The 20,523-nt window shown below is 41.4% G+C and overlaps 2 protein-coding genes across 5 annotated transcripts; both read right to left on the bottom strand.

The window, feature by feature from the left end:
* Positions 1–640: 640 nt before the first annotated feature.
* Positions 641–1,959, bottom strand: LOC103703140 (NDR1/HIN1-like protein 1). Its single transcript, XM_008785883.4, has one exon. It carries the CDS (start codon positions 1,778–1,780, stop codon positions 1,061–1,063), a length of 720 nt encoding a protein of 239 aa, XP_008784105.1. The 5' UTR covers positions 1,781–1,959; the 3' UTR covers positions 641–1,060.
* Positions 1,960–7,146: 5,187 nt separating this feature from the next.
* Positions 7,147–19,888, bottom strand: LOC103703141 (NDR1/HIN1-like protein 10). Of its 4 annotated transcripts, XR_005513604.1 has the most exons (3): positions 18,908–19,887; positions 8,390–8,545; positions 8,120–8,283 (listed from the first exon to the last, which is right to left on the bottom strand). XR_005513604.1 is itself a non-coding variant. In XM_039130729.1 (2 exons), the coding sequence occupies exon 1, from the start codon at positions 19,760–19,762 to the stop codon at positions 18,908–18,910; it is 855 nt and encodes a 284-aa protein (XP_038986657.1). In that variant the 5' UTR covers positions 19,763–19,888; the 3' UTR covers positions 7,147–7,386. The 4 variants fall into 4 exon arrangements, 3 of the variants coding, with proteins under 3 accessions (XP_038986657.1, XP_038986656.1, XP_008784106.2); XM_039130729.1 differs by lacking the exons at positions 8,120–8,283; positions 8,390–8,545 and adding an exon at positions 7,147–7,386 and having other exon boundaries at positions 18,908–19,888; XM_039130728.1 differs by lacking the exon at positions 8,120–8,283 and having other exon boundaries at positions 8,387–8,534; positions 18,908–19,888.
* Between the last annotated feature and the right edge of the window lie 635 nt (positions 19,889–20,523).

The raw sequence follows: 20,523 nt of genomic DNA, 5'->3' as shown, positions 1-20,523 counted from the left end.
CACTGCAATAGTAAGGGCAAGGCAGAGCTGGCCGAACTTATTCGCATTAGTTTGGGAAATGGGCCAAAACTCTCTTAGGGCAAAGCAATTTTTATGTCCAAGTTGTTCCGAGTTCATATAGCTTTAGAACATAGTAAGTTTTGATAGGCCCAAAAGAATTTGGAAGGGAATCTGTTTACATTTTAAACCAACCTCCCTTATTGGAGAAAATAGGTAGCACTAGCACACGTTTGGGTTGTGGAAGTTGCCCTATTATAATGTGGATTATTTGCACTCAATTTTTAGTTGAGGGCCCATCCAAATTAGTCGCTGTAAAAGAAGTGTAGCAATTGGTTCCGGTCACATCTTTAGCATTTAAGAATGCATGATTGATCTTCTTTCATGATGTCAACTATTACATCCTTATCTCACATATATATCAAAGAACTCCGAGCTTCTTTTTTTTTCTCATCCATCCCAATAGATCGACTTTGAAGTAGCCATCACGCTATCCAACTATTGACCGTGAATCGTTTGTTTGCTGCGCACATCACCTCAACAGATCTCAGAAAGTAACGTAAGAGTGAAAAAATAGAATAAATATAAAAAAATAAATTTTATTTGTATTGCATCTGAAATGCATCGATCTTTTCTATCCCTATCTTTTAATTTCTCTATACATTTTATTTATTTTATTTTATTTTTGGATATACAACCAGAACCATAGCAATTACACTGGGGATGTTGCATGCGGGTCCGGGATATTTTTTTTTTCGACGGAAAATGGAGGAAGCACGTAGTTTCCGCCCTTTCTTATTGAAGCAAGAATACATCCAGGAAATCATAACAAAGTCCAAAAGCGAACTGGGACCCACATATGGGGTGTTCCCTAATCGCTACCTACGGCGTAGACCTTGATGAACTACTTTTACAAAGGTTGACTGCATAATTCACAATTAACTGGCAATTACATGAATACAAGTGATGGAAATCTTACCCTCCTCTCTCTTCATTTAACTCCGGCAGTTCCACTGTTTCAGAAATGAGAGAAGGGCCCGGCCGGCGTCGAAGATAGATATTATCAGACGTCGACAGTGCAGGTGGAGATCTGCTGGAACTTGATGGCCGAGGGGTCGCCGTCGCCCTTCCCGAGCTCGAAAGAAAGAAATGCCGGGCAGGTGACGAAGAGGTGGTAGTGGCCGGAGGTCCACGTGCCCACCTTCCACCGGAGCCGGCCGTCGATCTTGACGTGGAGGAGGAGGACGCCGGAGGACTGGTCCTGGGCGATAGCCTCGGCGAGGTAGGGCGCCACCGGGACGTTGACGCCGCAGAGGAACGGGGACCAGAGGTCGATGTCGTTGTGGCCCTGGTAGAATGGAGGGACGGCGGTGGCGGGGGTGATCTGCTGGTACTTGTAGGAGGCGAAGACGTCGACGCGGTCGTAGTAGATGCCGATGCGGTCGTTGGGGTTGCGGGTGGAGATGGTTACCTGGAGGGTGGCGGAGACGAGGTTCTCCGGGGAGGAGACGTTGAAGGAGACGATCGTGGCGTCCTGGAGGTAGAACTTGGGCTTGGTGGGTCGGAGGACGAGCCAGATGATGAGGATGATGAAGAGGATCAGTATGATGAAGGCCAGGATCCAGCAGAAGATGATGCCGCAGACGTTTTCGCAGCACTCGCTCCCGTCGTCGCAGCAACTGTGGTGGTGGCAGTCGTCCCCCTTGCACCACCACATGCACGAGCTGCACGAGCTGCACCAGCTGTGGTGGTGGTGGCCGCAGTCGCTGCTCTTGCACGACATGCTGCTGTTCGAGCTCGTCGGCGTGGGAGAGATGCAAGAGAAATTAATACAGGGGATGAGATGGGATGACAAAGATGATTCCTTGGTCCATAGAAACCATATGGTATGTGTGTATTTATAATGGTGTCCTGCTTCCCACTATGCGCATGCCTTCTCTTGATCGAGCAACATGATTCCCTTAGAAAGAGGGTGCAGGTGGACCAGGTGATGGACCAGGATATATAAACTATATTTTTGGAACCGGATGACGTGTTTGTGGAGATGGGGGGCTTTAAGGGAAGGCATTAAGTCCTTTCGCGGGAATGAAGGGCTCACCTTCGAATCCACAGTTGGGTTGCTTTGAGAGTTGTGCAGGCACGAATTTTGGAGCGCTTTTAGATCCGTCGGTGGGTGATCCAACGGTGGATTCGCGCGAAGGAAGGTGGATTCTTCTTTCGCGCGAAAGATACAACCCTGCTCCCAAAATATAATACGACGAAAGAATAATAAACACCAGTATGGCCACTAAGTCTTTTCTTTATTGATTTATTTACCACCAACGGTGACTTGTTTCAAAGTTAATTGTACGGAACGTTAAGGTCAACAAGTCAAAACGGTATCTTGGAAAGAGAACGAGCGGGTCTTTTGATGGCAGCCATTGGATCTTTCCTCAGGTAGATCAAAGAGAGGCACCAAAAGATTTGGTCTGGAGTCTCTTTCGGGACCGTCGATAGCGTTTGATGGTCTGCCCGTCGTGAGCGAATGGACGGCAGCGACGTCGAATCAGGCTCCACCAAGACCCGGATCACACGCCGACCAGGGAGGGCTTCCGAAGCCGCCACGAATTCGTCCCTAGTATTAGTTCCCGAGTCCCGACTGATCATGACGACGGCTTTAAAAGTTATTTAATTTACTGCATGCAGATCATCAAACGTGAGGATATATATCCAAGGAGAACGGAGGCAGGTTGCAGAGGATCTTATCCAACTCCATCAGCACCATCACATTCTAATCATTAATCAACGAAGAATGAACGGAGGATGGACTCGCTGCATTATATTCTCTACTTCGTTTATTTACGCACCCACTGTTCACTAATAAATGAATGACGAATGATTCAACTGGATCTCGAATTAGCAGCAACAGCACGATTGAGTAAAGAGTTTGGCATCTGTTGTCGACCATGACACCCATTTGGAGATAAGTTGGTCAAAATGCTTGAGTAAGAGTTCTAAGGCTGCAAGCAGCCAGCTTCTAGCTGGAGGGCGCGACAAAGCCGCCATGCATGGGCCAGCCAACTTAATTGCTTGCTTATAAAATATCTAGCAATCAAATAAACTACCATGCTAGTCTTTGCAACACAGTCCAAAGACTCAATTCAATATGAAAGTTGTGGAAAGATACATAAAGAAAACATGTTGGAGAACATAAAAAAACCCTAGGGGCCTCATGCACTCAATAAATACCTTAAAATTTACAGGGATATGATGAGCAACAGGAATGGGATTCCTGGGTTTTGGCACTGGCTTTGGCATGGAATGGGAACTTGTGGGGGCCGGTGAATAGTGATCACCATTGCGAGAGCAATGTCCCTATTCTAACCTCCACCATTTGGACATGCTACCTACCGTCGTCTCCTTGCAATCCACGCACTCAACACATCACCTTCTTCTTCCTTTAGGCTACCATCCACTACTTTCAATATAATACCAACCCATTAAAGCTAGGTCTGTTAGGCCACTCATCGGAGTCATTTAGAATGATAGCACCCGTCAACAGAAATACAACAGGTGTCCAGACTTTGAACACTTTGAATAACTTTAATCATTTCCACTCACCAGATCAATCACTCCATTTTCCTTAAGGGTTCAGGGAGAAGCAAGATGGGTGAGGGTTGCAACTTGCAAGGCTAAGGATACCCTTCAACTAACGGTCGTGATGGTGTGGCTGGTGGGAGAAGGACCTAAAAAGGATTGCTTTTCTAGACTGACAAAAGCTGACTCTCATGCCCTTGCTACCTTCTGTTAGTCATGACAGGATCTCTTTAGGGGCTCGTTTGGTTCGCGGGAAGTATTTTTCCTCCTAGGAATATGATTCCTGGGAATCAAATTCCTAGGAAGAGGATACCTAGGAAAGTACTTTTGACATGTTTGGTTAACCATGGGAAAGTGACTAATTTCCAAAGTGCTTATATTTGGTTGACCATCCACTTTCCTAGGAAAGTTATGTATAATTCCTATTATGCCCTTAATAAAAATTAGGTCTTTAATGCCTCTTTAATGCTTCTTTAATGCTGAAGGGTCTTTTTGGGAAAAAATAAAAAAAGAGTGATTCCCACCTCATGGGAAAAACTTTTCCATGAAATGTGGGAATCATATTCCCATGGGAATACAACTTTCCCATCTCTCTCCTTTGAAAACTCCAACCAAATAAGAGGCATTTTATTACTTTCCCGTTGACCACACTTTCCCCCCTCCTTTTCCTGCGAACCAAACGAGCCCTAGAAGTTTAGTTTTAGCTGTCATGCTTCGCAAAAGGGACAGCACTGTTGAGTAAAAAAAAAGGGAAACAAACGGAAAACTTTGCCAAAATGAATAATATAAGAAATAAAAAGAGGATGGTACGTCAGAATCTAGATAAGGAGGAAAAACCAAGGATTATATTGCAAACTAAGCACCACATATTGGTTTAGCCTGACTTGGTATGCACATAAATCCCTAAAGAAGGGATGGGATAAAATCTATACATGCCAAATCAACAAATTTTGCCATGAAGAAAGTATATTTACCGGAGTCGAACACAGATAGCAATACCACCATCTAGATTGAACTGCGATATTTGTAGTTATCCAATTTTTTATATAAGTTTAAAATGACCATAAAATTTTAATAGCTCTCTTTTGAGAAGATGTATCTATCCGACGTACAATTATTGGTTCCTTTTTGTTGAGAAAAGGAAGAACCTTAGGTTTGGTTAAGCTGACCAAAGGACCGACAGGCAGAGAGTTAAAGGGATCGAAGGGATTAATATATATAAATATGAAGTCTGTTGGAATTAATATGAACATATGAAAATTTGTGGGCACTAATATGCAAAAGAACTTAAAACGGAAAATAAGTAATCTTGCTTTCAAATAAGAGGTCGATTGCACAAATATACAAACACGAACTCTGCTTCAGGAGGAGCAACCTCATTTAATCTCGTATGGACTAAAGTATTCATTATTTTCCTAGAATAAAGTGCATCTTTTCCGCTCTGATTGCAGCCACCCATGCAAGCAATGTAAGTATAATTAGAGTGACCCATGCAAGCAATGTAACTATCACCCATAAAATTATGGGCCCCAATGGCTTATCTAATGATCCAGAAGATGAAACCGATATGCCCCCCACTCTGGAACTCTTAGCAGTGCTGGGATCGCAATTCAGCATCGCAATATTATACGGAAAGGAGGACAGATTTTTGGACCGACAAATAAATTCACTGCAGACTTGGCTCGGCATGCTTGAGGAAGATTCAGCTATGAGTATCGGCTGGAGCCAGAAAAAAGCTGGCGGTGTGGGTGAGTGCCACCTCATATTTGGAGACATCTGGTTATAGTTAGTGATGGCGTCGTGTTTCAGGCCAAACATGTCTATAGAGAGGCTAACGGAGCCGCGAATTAGATAGCTTTATACGTGACCAACTACTCCCAGGTGCTTTATAAGTCGAAAAGAGGGAGCCACCTATAGCGCTCCAAAATTTATTGTTTTTGAATATATTTGTGCTGAAATTGCATGAATCATCCGTTTAGTAACAAATAAACAAATAAATTCACTGCAAAGGCTGTTCACATGGAAGCTGGGGAACCGTGGTCGACCAGTTTACGTACACCATCAGCCATCGGGCAGGACATCAGCCGAAAGGACTAATTGACCACGGTGGTCCCTCGTGCACCATTCTGAAGTCTTTCTGACTCGGTTAAGCAGAAATAGGAAAGAAACACCGCATGAATCACATGTAGAGAAGCGGACAGCCGACCTGCTTCTTGTGGCGTTCCTGGCCAACTCTATGATCATTTATCTAATTACAAAAAATCATGCCAAAGTCTCCATGCACATGTTAGGTGACTTGATCATTATCATAAGGACGAGGAGGAAGAATGAAAAATTATCTACTAGCAACCGACCATGCCATGAGTTGTCTTTGCTACACGGGTCGAATCCTGACCTTGTGTACACGATGCTTTGCTTTTAGGGTGTGCAAGGGGAAAATTTTCTTGTACTAGTCCATAGTGTCCGGCCTTCTAGTTGCCTGGTGCTCTTCGTATTTCTGAACTGGTATACATTTTTCCTACAGCCATTTCCTTTGCTTGATCCGTTGCCTTTTCCGATACGCATTTCCCACCCCACGGCATCACCATTTTCTGAGACGCACCAGACCGGGGTGCCACAGGTACCATTAGATCTTAACTAAGTGGTCCTAATTAGGGAGGGGGATAGAATAACAACTTGCAGCACCAATACCAGTGGGTGATAAGACCATATCTCACAAACAGAAGGGCAGCACAGCTGTGAGATGGAAAACAAATCAGCTGACAACCTCACACATCAGATGGTCCTAGTAAAAGATTACAGTCCAAGCAAGCTTCCACCCATCTCAGTAATTATCATATTATAGGACAGGAATGCGTGCACATCGGATGTTCATCAGTGACGCCAAAATCTAAAACACTGGCTCGGAAGAGGGAAAAAGACCTACGTGCAGCGGTCATGTCGTCAATCAGAAGAGAATTGCGTGAAAGAATGCAGCTCGACCACATACCATGAATCCTTATCCATATAGGCTTGCTTTATTTTGGAAGCTTCTACACGCATCCGAACAAGAAGGTAGACATCATATCCAACCGAGTTACAGGACGGTCATAATCCCATAAATGGAAGAATACAAGAGAGGAGATTATTATCTGAAAGTCTGAAAACCTTTCACGCATCACTCATCTCATGTGTTACCAAGACATCGAGGAATAAGTTTGAGCAAATGTTTTTCAATTGACAGCGGACCACGTTGATTGCTTTGGGCATTGTACTGTTATCACACCAAGCAATCTGAAAGTAACCAACTACCATAACCTTTTGGATGGAGGCTACTCAGTCTTATCTAATGTTTTTCAATTGACAGTGGACCACGTTGATTGCTTTGGGCATTGTACTGTTATCACACCAAGCAATCTGAAAGTAACCAACTACCATAACCTTTTGGATAGAGGCTACTCAGTCTTATCTGTTATTAATTTTACAAGGACCAGCCATCCCTATCAGAGATTACTGGTAGTCAGTAGATATTGCATAATTATATCATCGACCAATTAAACCTTACATCTTGGAGGTTTGTAACCATCAAATCACAGCAGACAGCCTTCATGAAAAAAAGCATTTATGAAAATGATACCACTCCGGCGAAGATTGAACTATATTGACACCAAGTTTAAAAAAAAAAAAAAATGAAACTGTATTGACACCGGAGTTTACTGCATCTGAAATCCCTCTCTCAGTGACTAGAAATATTCTCCTGCTGTTGTTTACTCCTATTGTTCGTTATTAACCTCCAAGAAAGTATAATCATACCTTATTCACCTGGGCTTCCATCTGTAAAATAAAATGTATGCCCTGAGAAAAATAAGGCAAAGCTTGAAGAGCCAATACATCATTTACCAGAACAGAGTCAATACATCCCTAACCAAAGAGACCATACAGGTGTCCCTATTGTAGCTGTTATTTCGGGGAGAGGTGGGGTTTTGCGGGGTACAAAATTCTTGCTAGAGGTGCTTCATCACCCATGATATATTTATATTTCTAGTACCTAAAGAGCCGCATCCAGTTTTCCACTTTCCCTGGTTATCAAGAAAGATGGGCATCCTGGATGGGGCTGTGGTACTGGTTGGAGCATTAGCATGAAAATCCCAGCAAAAAATTTATGCTTACCAATGGAAATACAAGATAGACTGGCAAACCCCAAGAATATCCTTGCTAACCACCCTATCACAATTTCCTGCAAGAGAGAACAATGACACCCCATTCTGCTTGCTTCCTCTTGTAACCCGAGCAAAATTACCATGAAGTTATCACGGGGTAAGACATCTAGAACCTGCCCAGCCTAAGCGAAAGGAGCTTCTTTTCTAAGAATACAACAAGCATCATGGTCCTAGGTTCTTTGAAGAAGATGGATGACTAAAGAAGCGGTAGCCACATGTACCATCAATCTTAATGCCAATTTTCATCTTTCTCAAAACCTACCACGACCTGGCTGGTATCATGCCAAGTGAAATGGTTTTCCCCCAAATCCAGCATTCATCAATGTCACCAATAAGTTGGATGTTCGAACTCAAAATATCATGCCATATTGAAAAGCTATAAATTGATGCAGCAAGTTAAAGTATGTCCAACAAAGACAGCAAAAGACTATCACAAAAAACATGAAATCCAATTTGATATTCTTGGTCCTTTCATAATATATTTGATTCTCAATTGTTTGTTCCTTCTTGACTGTGACAATAAAATTTCATCAAAACTTTAGTCAAAAAGTCTATGCGAACCACAGTTTCAAAAATCAAGGTAAAAACCCAACTAGCTGGTTCAGTACACCGCATACCTACATGGGTTACGGGCTGGAACAGTTGAAGGTGATAAAAGGAACCACTAAAAACACCTCTTGTACTTGGGACCCAGATGTAACAGATTGATCTGGGACCAGTTCGCACACAAATTGATCTTGAGGGAGCGCCGGGTACCAATTCCTGTTGGCCAGCTGAAAATGGCATGTGAATCATTCTGAATGATGTCTATATGCACATCAATTCATGGAACTTACAACAGCCAGCAAATATGTCATCAAGAAAATTAAGCGGTTCCTTTTGTAGGGTTTTATCTATGCCAAGGAAGCTTCCATATGATAAATAAGAAAATGACTCAACATTCGAGAATAGTGATTCAACCCATATTCTACAAAGAAATTGCAATGTTTATTAGAATCCTACCATGAATTAAATTAGTGTTGCACCAAATAAAACTACATCCTCCAAAGTCAACATCTATCAAGTTCTTTAATAATACGTCTCACTGTCACAAGCTACCCACCAAAATTTTGTTGTAGCACCAAGGGAAAAACGAATCCTTAAAAATAACAAGGATAACATGTGTCATTTCTAAAACATCAAGAATAGATTTCTCGTATCTTACCATCACAACTATGTTGTGGCAGCAAATGTAATAATCCCGACAAAGAAATCCAACAAGTTGGTCCCTCAGACATCCTATCACAATCCAGGTTGTCGACTAGGTGCATAGAATGTTTTTCATTGCTAACTCCCAAAACACTCCCAGATAAACATATTCTATTCTCAAAGCAAATACTTAGAACTAACCCCGAACCTTTATCTGCTCTTCCCAGCCAGCGTGTGCTACTCTACCTCGGAAATAATATATGTCTCCTGAGTATATAATCAAAAGTCGCACCTAATGATAACAACCAGAGCTCCTCTTCTTGGGTTCCATCCAAGGTTCGCTGTACCGGTCGGTACCAGTCGGTACCGAGCGTACCGTACCCGTACCGATGGATACCGGTATCGGTACACCAATGTCGGTACGGTCGGTACCGAGCGTACAGTACCGTACCGACACTCGGTATGCCTATACTAGTGCGGCACCGGTACGGGATTCGGTACCGGTACGGCGAACCTTGGTTCCATCAATACAAATAAGAAGCCCGACCATATGATTTATGAAGAAGCTGGACACCCATAGACTGAGAACTTTATTAGGACACTCAATTTTACAAAGTCAAATGTCACTGTTTCTCAAATCCTGCTACTAAGCAATTGGTACTGCAGCATATGCAACATTGTTCACTAAACAATCAGCATCCATTAATATCGTTTAATAATCTAAAGCCCCTCCCCCCTTCTCAACAACATCTAGAAAAGCAGATTCACAAGTAACATCTGAATATGCACATTAAGATGAATGTTTTAAACAAAACATTCAAACATTACTTTACAACTTCAACTATCTAAGGTGCTTCTTACCTCCAACATTAAAAACTATCCAAGAAGCCCTTAGTTCCTTACCCCTACCCTCCCTTCTTTCTCCATTTTTTCCTTTTTATTGAAGCACATGAACAAAAGTTGTATCTTATCGCAACCAAGTATGTTATTGTGGCAACCTTAAATAGCTACTGCATAGATGACATCTGACAATCGTCACTCTGGGATCCTACCACTTCTTATAGTTGACTAGGTGAAGATACATTCACCAATGCTTACTTCCAATAAAGATATCAACCAAGATCTGTTTTTGGAGCATATACTCAAGAGTTTCACCTAAAAGGAAAAGTTGAGGAGGATTACTTGAGGACCATCATCCCCCATTTTTATCCTATAGCCACATGTCCATCCATTCCCAATTTAAACCATGATCCACTATGTGTGCACTTCATGGAACTAGATCCTCTATAGCCCATGACTACCATTTCTAAAATATATAGGATCTAGGAGGCCATGCAGTACAAAGCCAGGTTATACCCTTCAACCCAATATCTAAAATTTGTAAGCCCGAAATCTAGCAATTTTGTCTTTTAAAATGCCAGAATATACCATAAACGCAAGTTTGTAGGGAAATAGCAAATATATGTTCTTTACTACTACATGAAATAGGTGAATACACGTTGTTTAACGCTATCATCCAACAACCCCACTTCCTGCTCTCATCAATAAAAGGTGATATTAGATGGTAATAAGATTAAACAATTTCATTTCACCTCATCAAAGAGATTGGAGGAACCTCTCTGCACCCTGCTGGGAAATCCACTACAACCATGCATGCAATCTTGCCAAACTTGACAGATTCGTAATGACCCACTATGTGCATTAAGTGGGAAAAGGTCCTTAGCAATATACAGCGTATTCAAAATGTTCGTGAGACTAGGGGTCGCAATCAGGTCGGGTCGGATCAGATACAGGTTGGGTCAAATACAAAATAGATTAAAAATCTATCAACCCGATCTGTCCTATTTACTAAATGGCCCAAAAATTTAGATCCAATGCTGACCATTTTATTAAACAGGTAACCTAACCCGATCTACAAGAGATTGAATCAGGTTAAACGGTCAAGCACTATCACCCCTACCTGAGACTTAAAAAGCTATGTGAAGTTGTCACCATTCAGAATTTATACCGCACTAGATAAATTCTATGAAGCTATTGTACAGCACCTCTTCATATGTCTATGTAGTCTAGCATCCTATAATAACCCACAATATTGTTGCAAGAAGTTTCAAGTCGACCCCCTATATTACTTTCTTTATAGTTGCAGCTAGAGAAATTAGTTCTTCAAGTCTAAGAACCAATAGCTATGTCTGAATACTCCTTTAATCTAGAGTTAAGTCGAAAGTTGTAATTGTTTAGCCATTGTTGGACCCTTTTTTTTGCATAGGAGTGATAAACCAAGGTACTGGTTGGACGATTGCATGAGCATGCCACCGATTTGAACCGAAAACGATAAAGAAGCAATGGGTCCTACCATCTTGAATCTTCAAGGACTTTCACTATTGGGATGTTGCCCACTCAAAGAAGGGCGATGACTAAGAAGCTATACTACAAAGGATTAATGGTAAACAAATATAACTTTTAATTAAAAATAAAAAGGAAAAAAATTCATCAATTCTGGTGCTCGAAAAACAAGTCCTCTATTGTTATAACCGAATACTTATAAGTGACTCCTATTAACCGCTAGGAGAGGCATCACTATTCAATTTTAACACTTATCTTTTGCTAATTTGCATTACATAGCCATCATTACTTTGCATGACAGTTACCATTCTTTCACTACCCATGTATTCTGGGTAAGGCTACCACTCCTCCCTTGTTTTGGTTAGTGTTAATTACTAGACAACCACTTCCTTGGGTTTCGCTCCATTAAGTGACTTATTCTGAGTTGCTAGCTCTCTACCCCTTAACCTGCACCCTTGGTAGTCAGCCTACACCCCAGTACTCAGTCTACACCCCTGGTAGTCGACCAACACCTAGGGTGGTCGACCTGCACCTAAGGTAGTCGACCTGCACCTAGGGTAGTCAACCTGCACCCGAGGTAGTTGGCGTGCATCTTGGTACTCAGCCTACACCCCTGGTAGTTGTCCAGCACCATTGATAGTCGGCATGCACCCTAGTACTTGGCCTACATCCCTGCCAGTTGACTTGCACTACTAGTAGTCAGCCTGTATCTTGGTACCCAATCTAACACTGACAACCTCCTAGAACTTCTTATTTGGACTGCGTAAGACGTCCCTTCGAAAGACCCACTACTACTTAGCCTATACTGCATGAAATTCCGAGACGTTCTGTGATCAATCTATGGATCATAATTATCAGTCTGGATGTGGTGTGAATAATAGTATGATTAAGGGCTAGAATAATTGCAACAACAATTGAAGATTATATAGCTTCGAACATTTGGAGTAAAAAAAGATTTATGATATTATGATCATGAACACTTTCATTGTGTTGTCTACCATGCACAAATGAAAAAACATTGAGTTGACACCTCCTTAAGCCATTACAACCAAGTTATTGGTGCTACATCACATCAGGACCTCCTTAACTGCAACTAGGCAATATGACCAAAGCTTCAAGCAATCGATGGAACACAATCTTCTAGTTTATCCTAGGACGCAACATTTGCCGCATCGCCCGAATAGCCAAGGTTGGGGCATACCAACTCGTATCAGTCGGGACCAGTAAGAAACAAGCCTTCGACTCGGCTCAAAGCCCGAACTGGCATGAACCGACCCGAACCGAGCTGAACTACATGGTTTAGCTCGATTCGAGATGGTTCAGATGGTTTGGCCACCCATTTTGCCTTCATAATAAAGAGGGAGGCAGAGAAGGCCTCTTGTGCTTTCAGATGGTTCTACCTCTTTCTCTATTTTTTAAAAAATTCACAAGAAGCGTCAAAAAATAGCAAATTCTTGTTAGATTCAAGCCAAACTCGAGGCAAGGTACCCCTCTCCTTCCCTCTTGCTCTCTCTCTCTCTCTGTCTCTCTTTGTTTTGAGGCCTAAAATAGGCCAAAAATAAGAAAAATTACTAGAGGTCATGCCAAATTTTTCTCTTTTGGCATGATTTCATGATATGATGTAAATCTAAAGATGATCTATGCATGCTAAAAAAATCATGATTTTTATTAATCATATAATTTTTATATTAAAAATATTTTTACAATTAAAAATAAAAAAATTAAAATTATTTAAGAAAATTATAAAATTGGGAGCATGTTTAGGGATATGTATGCTACTTGTTACCACAACTTGGTAGCAATTTAGTTAAATTTGGAATACATGAATCTATGGTCTGAAAATATATATAGTACCCTTAGTAGGATGCTACAATAATCCAAATTAAAATTAATTGTCTAGATATTTTATATTTTAATATTAATTCATTATTTAAAACCAATAAAAATATTAAAAAATAAAAATAAAAAAAAGTATTATGTGTAGATAATGTAGAATTATTTTGTGAATTAATTCAGTGATTATGACACTTCATAATAATTTTGTGTATGATGAGGATTTGATGATTGATTGGCTTGAGGGCCAGCGATAGCAGTCAAAGCTTGACGAGCTAAGATCATCTCTTTGGCTAGCCAGTTTCGTAGAGTTGTCACCTTTCTCCGTCGGAAGATGGGCAAGGAGGTGACAGGCCTGATGGCTAGGCTGTGGTAGATGCATAGGTATGCCACTGGTGTTATATCAGTTGGAAAAGAGGGTGAAAGTAGCGTGGGTCAAGATGTCTTGACCTTCAAGAACTTTGTTGTCATCACACTGTCTATTTGAAAGAACATGGATAGGATAGGATATAGCCGGAACTACAGTTGAAGTGATGTACTATTACTCCAATGGATAAAGTCCTACTAGTAATATAAGAGAGAGATAAAGTAAAGATAAAAATAATTAAAAATAAACTGAACTCATTGATGTCCTGAAAGATCCTTGTATTAGAATCACATCCACTTATTTATACCAGAAGACAAATCATATTGTAACTACCCACTCATCGGTAATAATCCACATCTGACCTTTACTTTTGATGGTTCTGGCATATGACACTGACTATCCCCCACTACCCATGTCATAATTGACCTCCATTCAACCTGTGCTATAGTTGTTCATCCTCGCCATCTCTCCTTATTTGGCCAATAGCATGACCCTTCAAAACAATTCGGGCAACCCCCTGTGTGCATATTTGTTTACCTCAATCTATCTAGTGTCCTTTCCTTCCACCGATCCTTTAGATCCATATCCCAGATGTCCTCCCAGCACTTTGCCAAAGAGATGCTAAGAAAAGGCCACCATAGAACTTGGTATGGTCAAGCAAGTAGGGTCACTCAAGATGGTGGGCCCAATCGAGCCACCCAGCAAAGCCAAGCAGGTAGAGGCATCCATGGAAAGAAAATAGCTCCTCAGATCAGCAAAAAAAAGAAAGAAAACTACACTTAAACTATAGAGAGTGGATGAGGAATATGCTCACTCTAATTTCGAGATCGAGCTCTCAAATGACCAATTGCTCATATCATCTCACAATACCAGTGATGATGATAACGATAGTTCGAGTGAAGATGCATCTAATGGCCGAAAAGGTGGCAATGGATATGGCACGGGTCCATATGACTCATAATCCCATAGTATTTGATTCATCAATGAGTAGTTGTTCACTCATGTCACATGGGATATAGATCATAGTGCATGACTTAGTATAGCCCGCTAAGATATGATTGCATACATGAGATAGGCTTCTTGAGGTGGTCTGAGACAGTGCTGCTGCTGCAAATGACCTTGTGTGTGAAGTAGGGTTCTTAGATATATCTGGATCCGAATCATATATCGAACTCTATTCCACACAACCAAGCTACGACCTGCATGGATATGCTTCGTCTGAGGTATTATATTCAAGTGCTACTACTTTCCACAGCCTCAGGCAGTCTATAGGTCAATTTCGCTGCCTCAATCTTCGGATAGCTCAAAAGATGAGTATCGAGGTGCCTCTAGTAGATGGAGCTTATGGACCATAGGGCTGGACAACAAATTATCTAAAAAATTAAATTAACATGCCTGGCCCAAACTATGGCCAGAATCCCAACGTCTACGAGGAATATAGGCACTCCACAAAATTTTAGAAACTGGTACATATTTTGTACTTAAAACCATTTGATATATTGTATATATATCCAATCATATACTAATCATGCATTGAATTACGGGTACAATTGCATTAATTTATCGAGTATAGCATGTTTGTTGATAATCGAGACATATCTAACATAAAAGATATCAAACAAATCCCAAAGTAAATAACCACAAACATTAAAACAAACATTAAAAACCTAAAAAATGAAGTAATAAAAATGAAAAAAGAAAAAAAAAAGATGGCGTAGCAATAATAGGTATGGCACTGCATACCGTGTGTCAGCACAATACCCAACCAATACTATAGTGAACCAGTCGCCGACCGATACAACACACGGTACTAATTAGATGGACCTTGCTAAGACATTCTTATGATCTGAAAGATGATTGGGAAATATAACTTCCCACTTGCTCCTATCCTGAAGAACCCTTGCACATCAGTGAACTCTTGTCCAAGCATAATTAGTCTCCTAATTTTTGCCCATAAATGGCTAACAAGTCAATTTCTTCCATGGTGCGCCATACTATACCGAACTGAATAGTATGGAGCGTATTGTACTGTATCGGTTCGATACCGGTACATGGTATAGGAGGCATTCCGATGCTCGATACACTGAATCGGCTCCCGTATCGACGTACCGATATCGTGATGATAAGGTACCGGTACAGGGTCTGGAATCGAGACGGCATACCTTGATTTCTCCAATGAAAATTTAGGCTCTTCAATAAGGTTCCTCCAATACAATATTGAAGAAGAATCATTAGATTGGATTTGAAGTTGAAGAGTTCCCATACATTTGTTTAAAGATAACCACATAAGTAACAAATTATGGAGCTGACCATGATAAAATAATTACTACTAAGATCTTATAATGGATACCCTATTTTTGTACCTAAAAGAAAGATGGTCCTCCTAAGCCAACACCAACGAGGTCCATCAAATTTGGAGAAAAAGTTATTCAAAACCCAACTAGATAATCACCTTCTCCAATGGTCTTCACTAGAGATATAAAAATCATATCATGTTTGGCAATGCCATGCTATCCTAAAATCTCTATGAGCTTAAATTTAAAACTATATTTCTAACATATTAACATTATGTAGCCCAATCAATTTTCTTCCATAAAATTCTAGGTAGGAATGACCTTAGTTTGTTTTATAATGGCATTTGAAGGTTATGAATACTTTTTACCTTGATCCTCTCTTAATTGAAAATCAAGGGATTTATAATCACCCAACCTCCTCAATGAAAACAAATCTGATATCCAATAACCTTGCTTGGGTCATTGTCTTAGAACAGTTTTGACACCTTACAAGTCACAAACTCGAGGCAATTCATAGGTGCATGTAACTAGACTATCAAAAGCTTCATGTCAATCTCCTATCAAGATCTGCCAATTTTCTTTAACTTAATTAGATGATGCGCTTCCTAGTTTTGTGAGATGTCATCATAAGCTCCCGCAAGATGTCCCAAGAAGTGCTATTTAAAATCACCTCTCTAAGCATGCAAAATTGTCATCATTTATTCGCCCACCAGCTCTAAATGTTGCTGAAAACTTCTCGAAGATCAGGTGTGATAATCCAACTTCTCCAGCACAAAATGACACTCTTGTAGGTTCCTTCACAACCAAGAGCATAGTCATGCGAAACAAAATGAAACGATTACCTTAGTCTTGGCACATTCTTGAGCTAAGTGATATTTTATACAAGTACTTCTCCAATTGTCTACCTTTTCCTGATGTTTACTAAGATCCCCTTTGTTCTTGCAACATGTGGTAATACCTCTTGAAAGCCGACTTTTAGGACATGAATGTGTCATCCATAATGTCCCCCTTTTTCAGCACATCTTGAAGATCCCCAAAATCCAGGCATGGCCTTGCTGATTGCCACACAAACTGAATTTAGGTGATGATTGTTTTGCCTTAGCAATTGAAATCTAAAAACCTTTACCCACAAAATTGATGACAATTGTGTCTACCTTCGCTGAACAATCTTTAAGAAACAAGTCTCACAAATCATTTAGTAGTACTGAAAAACAATCTCTTCAATTAACCATGTAAGAGCAACAACGATGGTGAACATAGAATGGCACTTCACACCTCACTGGTCCTAAGAGTCATGGCCAAATACCAAAATAGGGCAATAAGAAAGAAGCAAAGAAGTAATATGACAATGAAATTTCTTTGCAAGAAAAAAGGTATTTGAAGAAGAGATACGATGATATCTCTCCCTCTCTCTCTCTCTGTGTGCATGCTTTTAATTTTCCTTTTGGTTGTTCATGCTCATTGAAATTTTAATGAACATTAATGGAGTTTTTTGCTGAAAATTTAACATGAATAAAGTTGTCAAATGATTCTCAGCCTATTTCACCCAAGCAACTATCATGCCAAAATCTACAATTTATTTTCTAGATAAACCATACTTAAATCCTATGATGTATCATGCATGCCTCCAACTTATTGGAGAAAACCCAAGTAACATAAAAGGCTATTGATAGTTGTATTATACCTCAACTTTCTCTCTTTCGACAGTAGTGGGATCCATAGGTTTGAATGTTTACATGTGGATAGGACTAGAAAGGAAGGAAGAGATCAGTTATAAAAGAAACAATTTTGGAGAAAATGGAGTTACAATAGGAATCATTGGATTGAAGAGATTCAAGGAATCATTGGATTGAAGAAATTCAGTATATAATAGAGATTGTGGGAGCGAATGCCTATATATAATAGATTGGGGGCCCACAAGATATCTCTAAGAGAGTTTTATGTGCTTTCCGATAATGGGAGCCATGACCCCAGCCCACTCCTCGGACATGCCCTTGCCTCTAGAATTTAATTTTCTCAATAATGCTATAAATTAAGTTGATGTACACAGGTGTTATGACCAACCAACGATCATTAAAGATATTCGAGACTTTGGTTGATCACCTTTGCTTAATTGTTAATTTGATGATAAAATGCACTAGGAAACATGAGCTTTTTGTACCCATCAATGTCCAAAAAGTTTTCTAAAGGTTGGTCGCAACCTTTAAATAATAGTTGGAGGTGATCACAAACCATGTATGGAAGCCACTTTCCTAAACAAAGATTGTCAACCATCTAATGAGAACATCAGCAACCTTAGTCTCTACTTTTGGCTTTGTGAATGATGTTGAGTATGCAAAAAAACAAGTTCAGCTTCATTTAGGAGCTGAAATAACTCGAGGTCTTACGAGTGCAGCAGAATATGCGCTTTTAATAGATGCGACAAAAAAGATTGCAAAATTCTGCATCAACAATGGAATTCCTATATTGAGCATAGAATATTTTCTCATGTAAGAAAGCCATCGGAATTCCTAGTAAATTCAACTACGATGAATCTAATGTGGCAAGATACTCGAAGAACTTCCCTTCAGTCGAGAATGACACAGGTTTGATCATGCACCACTTGTTTCGGAAACTTGCTGGCAAGTATGGACACTCCTGCACACAAGATATCTAGCTAAAACCTGACATTTTCACCCCGCTCAATGCCACACCATATATGATGTATGAAACCTAAAATCATGATCCTCAACAACAATGCCCTATCAAAATTCATTTGTTGCTGCAAAATCTCACTCCTCAATGTCGCAAAAGTGACAACGTTTCTCATTAATAGCAAGCACAATCAATTTTGAATTATGGTTACACAACAAAAACCGCAATGAAGAGTGAAAAGTACAAATCAAGGACATGCTAAGGAAAAGCAAAATCTCACTCACACTAGTTAAAATCAAGGACCGCTCTATCTTCCGGTGAGCATTATCCATGTTAAAATCTAGTTTAAAGGATACCAAATGTCAGAGTATCAGTCGACATCGACACCACAGATAATTACAATATCACATCTACTACCTATACCATTACCACTCCGAAGATGATTCAAGAAAGGAAGGGAATATCAACATACGTACTCAGAGATCAACTTCGCACTGCTTTGGTGAGCCCACCAGGGATCCAACGGTCGCCGTCCCGTTCTTGAACCCTATGGGGACGTCGTCGCAGTAGACTCTCATCACGTGCCGCCTTGTCCTCCACGCCCCGGCGCGGAACCTAACCCACGCCAAAACCCTAACATGGAAATTGACGACGCCGTCGCCGGGGCCTCGATCGGAGGAGATCCCCTTGGCGACGTCGGCATCGACGTACGCCGCCGCAGCCACGAGGCGCGCCCGGACGGTGGTGGCATTCCCCTTGCCCTGGTAGAACGGCGGGAGGGAGGTCTCGGTGATGGCGTCGGATCCGTAGAAGACGGCAGCGGCGACGCTGTCGTAGTAGATGCCCATCTTGTGGTTAGGGTTCCGGACGGAGAGAGAGAGGTCGAAGTCCGAGGAGAGAACCTGCTGGGAGGTGGAGAGATTGAAAGCGGAGACTGAGGCGGAGGAGACAGCGAAGGCAGGGAGGCGGGGGCGGAGGACTAGCCAGAGGATGAGGGTAGCGAGGCCCATGAGGAGGAAGAAGGCGACGGCGACGGCGAGAAGGCGGCTGAGGAAGCGGGTGTGGGGGCGGGCGGGGGGGCCGTAGGGGGCCGCAGGCGGCGCCGACCCGTTGGGGTAGTGGGAGGAATAGTAGAGGGCGGCGTGGGGCGGCGGTGCGGCGTAGGGGTAGGCGGTGCCGGCGGTGGGATAGGCAGCGCCGCCGGAGGGGGGTGGTGGGGCGGAGTAGGAATAGGCGGTGCCGGTGGTGGCGTAGGCGGCGCCAACCGCGGGTGGCGGGGGTGCGGCGGGATAGCCAGTGACCACCGGTTTGGGATCGCTCGCCGAACTCATAGCTCGCTCGCTCGAGAGAGAGAGAGAGAGAGAGAGAGAGAGCAGAGAGGAATCGAAAGGGGGGAGGAGGATCGTGTACGGCGATAAGCGCGTGGAGGCTCACTTTGCTTCGTTCTTAAGAGGAAGGGGAGGGGAGGGGGGTGCGATTAGGGGTGCAAATGGGCTTGACCCACAACCCAACCCAGGCCAATCTGTTTAGATACAATTCAACCTGTTCCAAAAAATTTATGGGATCGAGTAGGGCTCTAAAATTGAACCCTTTTATTTTTCCAGTCAGATCTAAGTTTACTAAATTCTGACTTAATCGGATCCGACCCAACCTATTTAATTTTTGAGGCAATTCTAAGTTTCCAACCCTATGATCCGACTTAATCTGACCCTGACCCGACCTGATTCAACGCGAACCTGGCACACCATTAGGGCTTACAGGGATGCTTAGGGATCTCAAACTTTATTCGTCTAATCTCTACTTATATTTGAGGACGAAAGGAATGAAAAAGATTGTCTTTTGTGTATTGTCAAATGGTATGAATTTTATATTAAGGCTTAAGTTGGTTATATCAAATGGGAATAATGTTCTTTTAAGAAAAAAGTTCAAACTAATGAAGGTAAAATAAAATTAATTTTGCCATATGGAATGAGATGAGTTCATGATGAGTTTTTTTTGTAGCTGTTGAACTTTGTCATACGTCATTATCAAAACTATATTCCTTATCTTGGCCTATATATGCTTTTCTAGTAGTATGTTTAGAAAAAATAGT

Source organism: Phoenix dactylifera, chromosome 10 (assembly GCF_009389715.1).
Source record: "Phoenix dactylifera cultivar Barhee BC4 chromosome 10, palm_55x_up_171113_PBpolish2nd_filt_p, whole genome shotgun sequence".
NCBI classification, from domain to species: domain Eukaryota; kingdom Viridiplantae; phylum Streptophyta; class Magnoliopsida; order Arecales; family Arecaceae; genus Phoenix; species Phoenix dactylifera.
The sequence above is the reverse complement of the archived record's forward strand: the minus strand, read 5'-3'. Positions and strand labels throughout refer to the sequence as shown.

What these genes read in the sequence shown, in the direction of transcription:
- LOC103703140 (XM_008785883.4), bottom strand. Translation starts at nt 1,780, where the DNA reads ATGTCGTGCAAGAGCAGCGACTGCGGCCACCACCACCACAGCTGGTGC.
- LOC103703141 (XM_039130729.1), bottom strand. Translation starts at nt 19,762, where the DNA reads ATGAGTTCGGCGAGCGATCCCAAACCGGTGGTCACTGGCTATCCCGCC.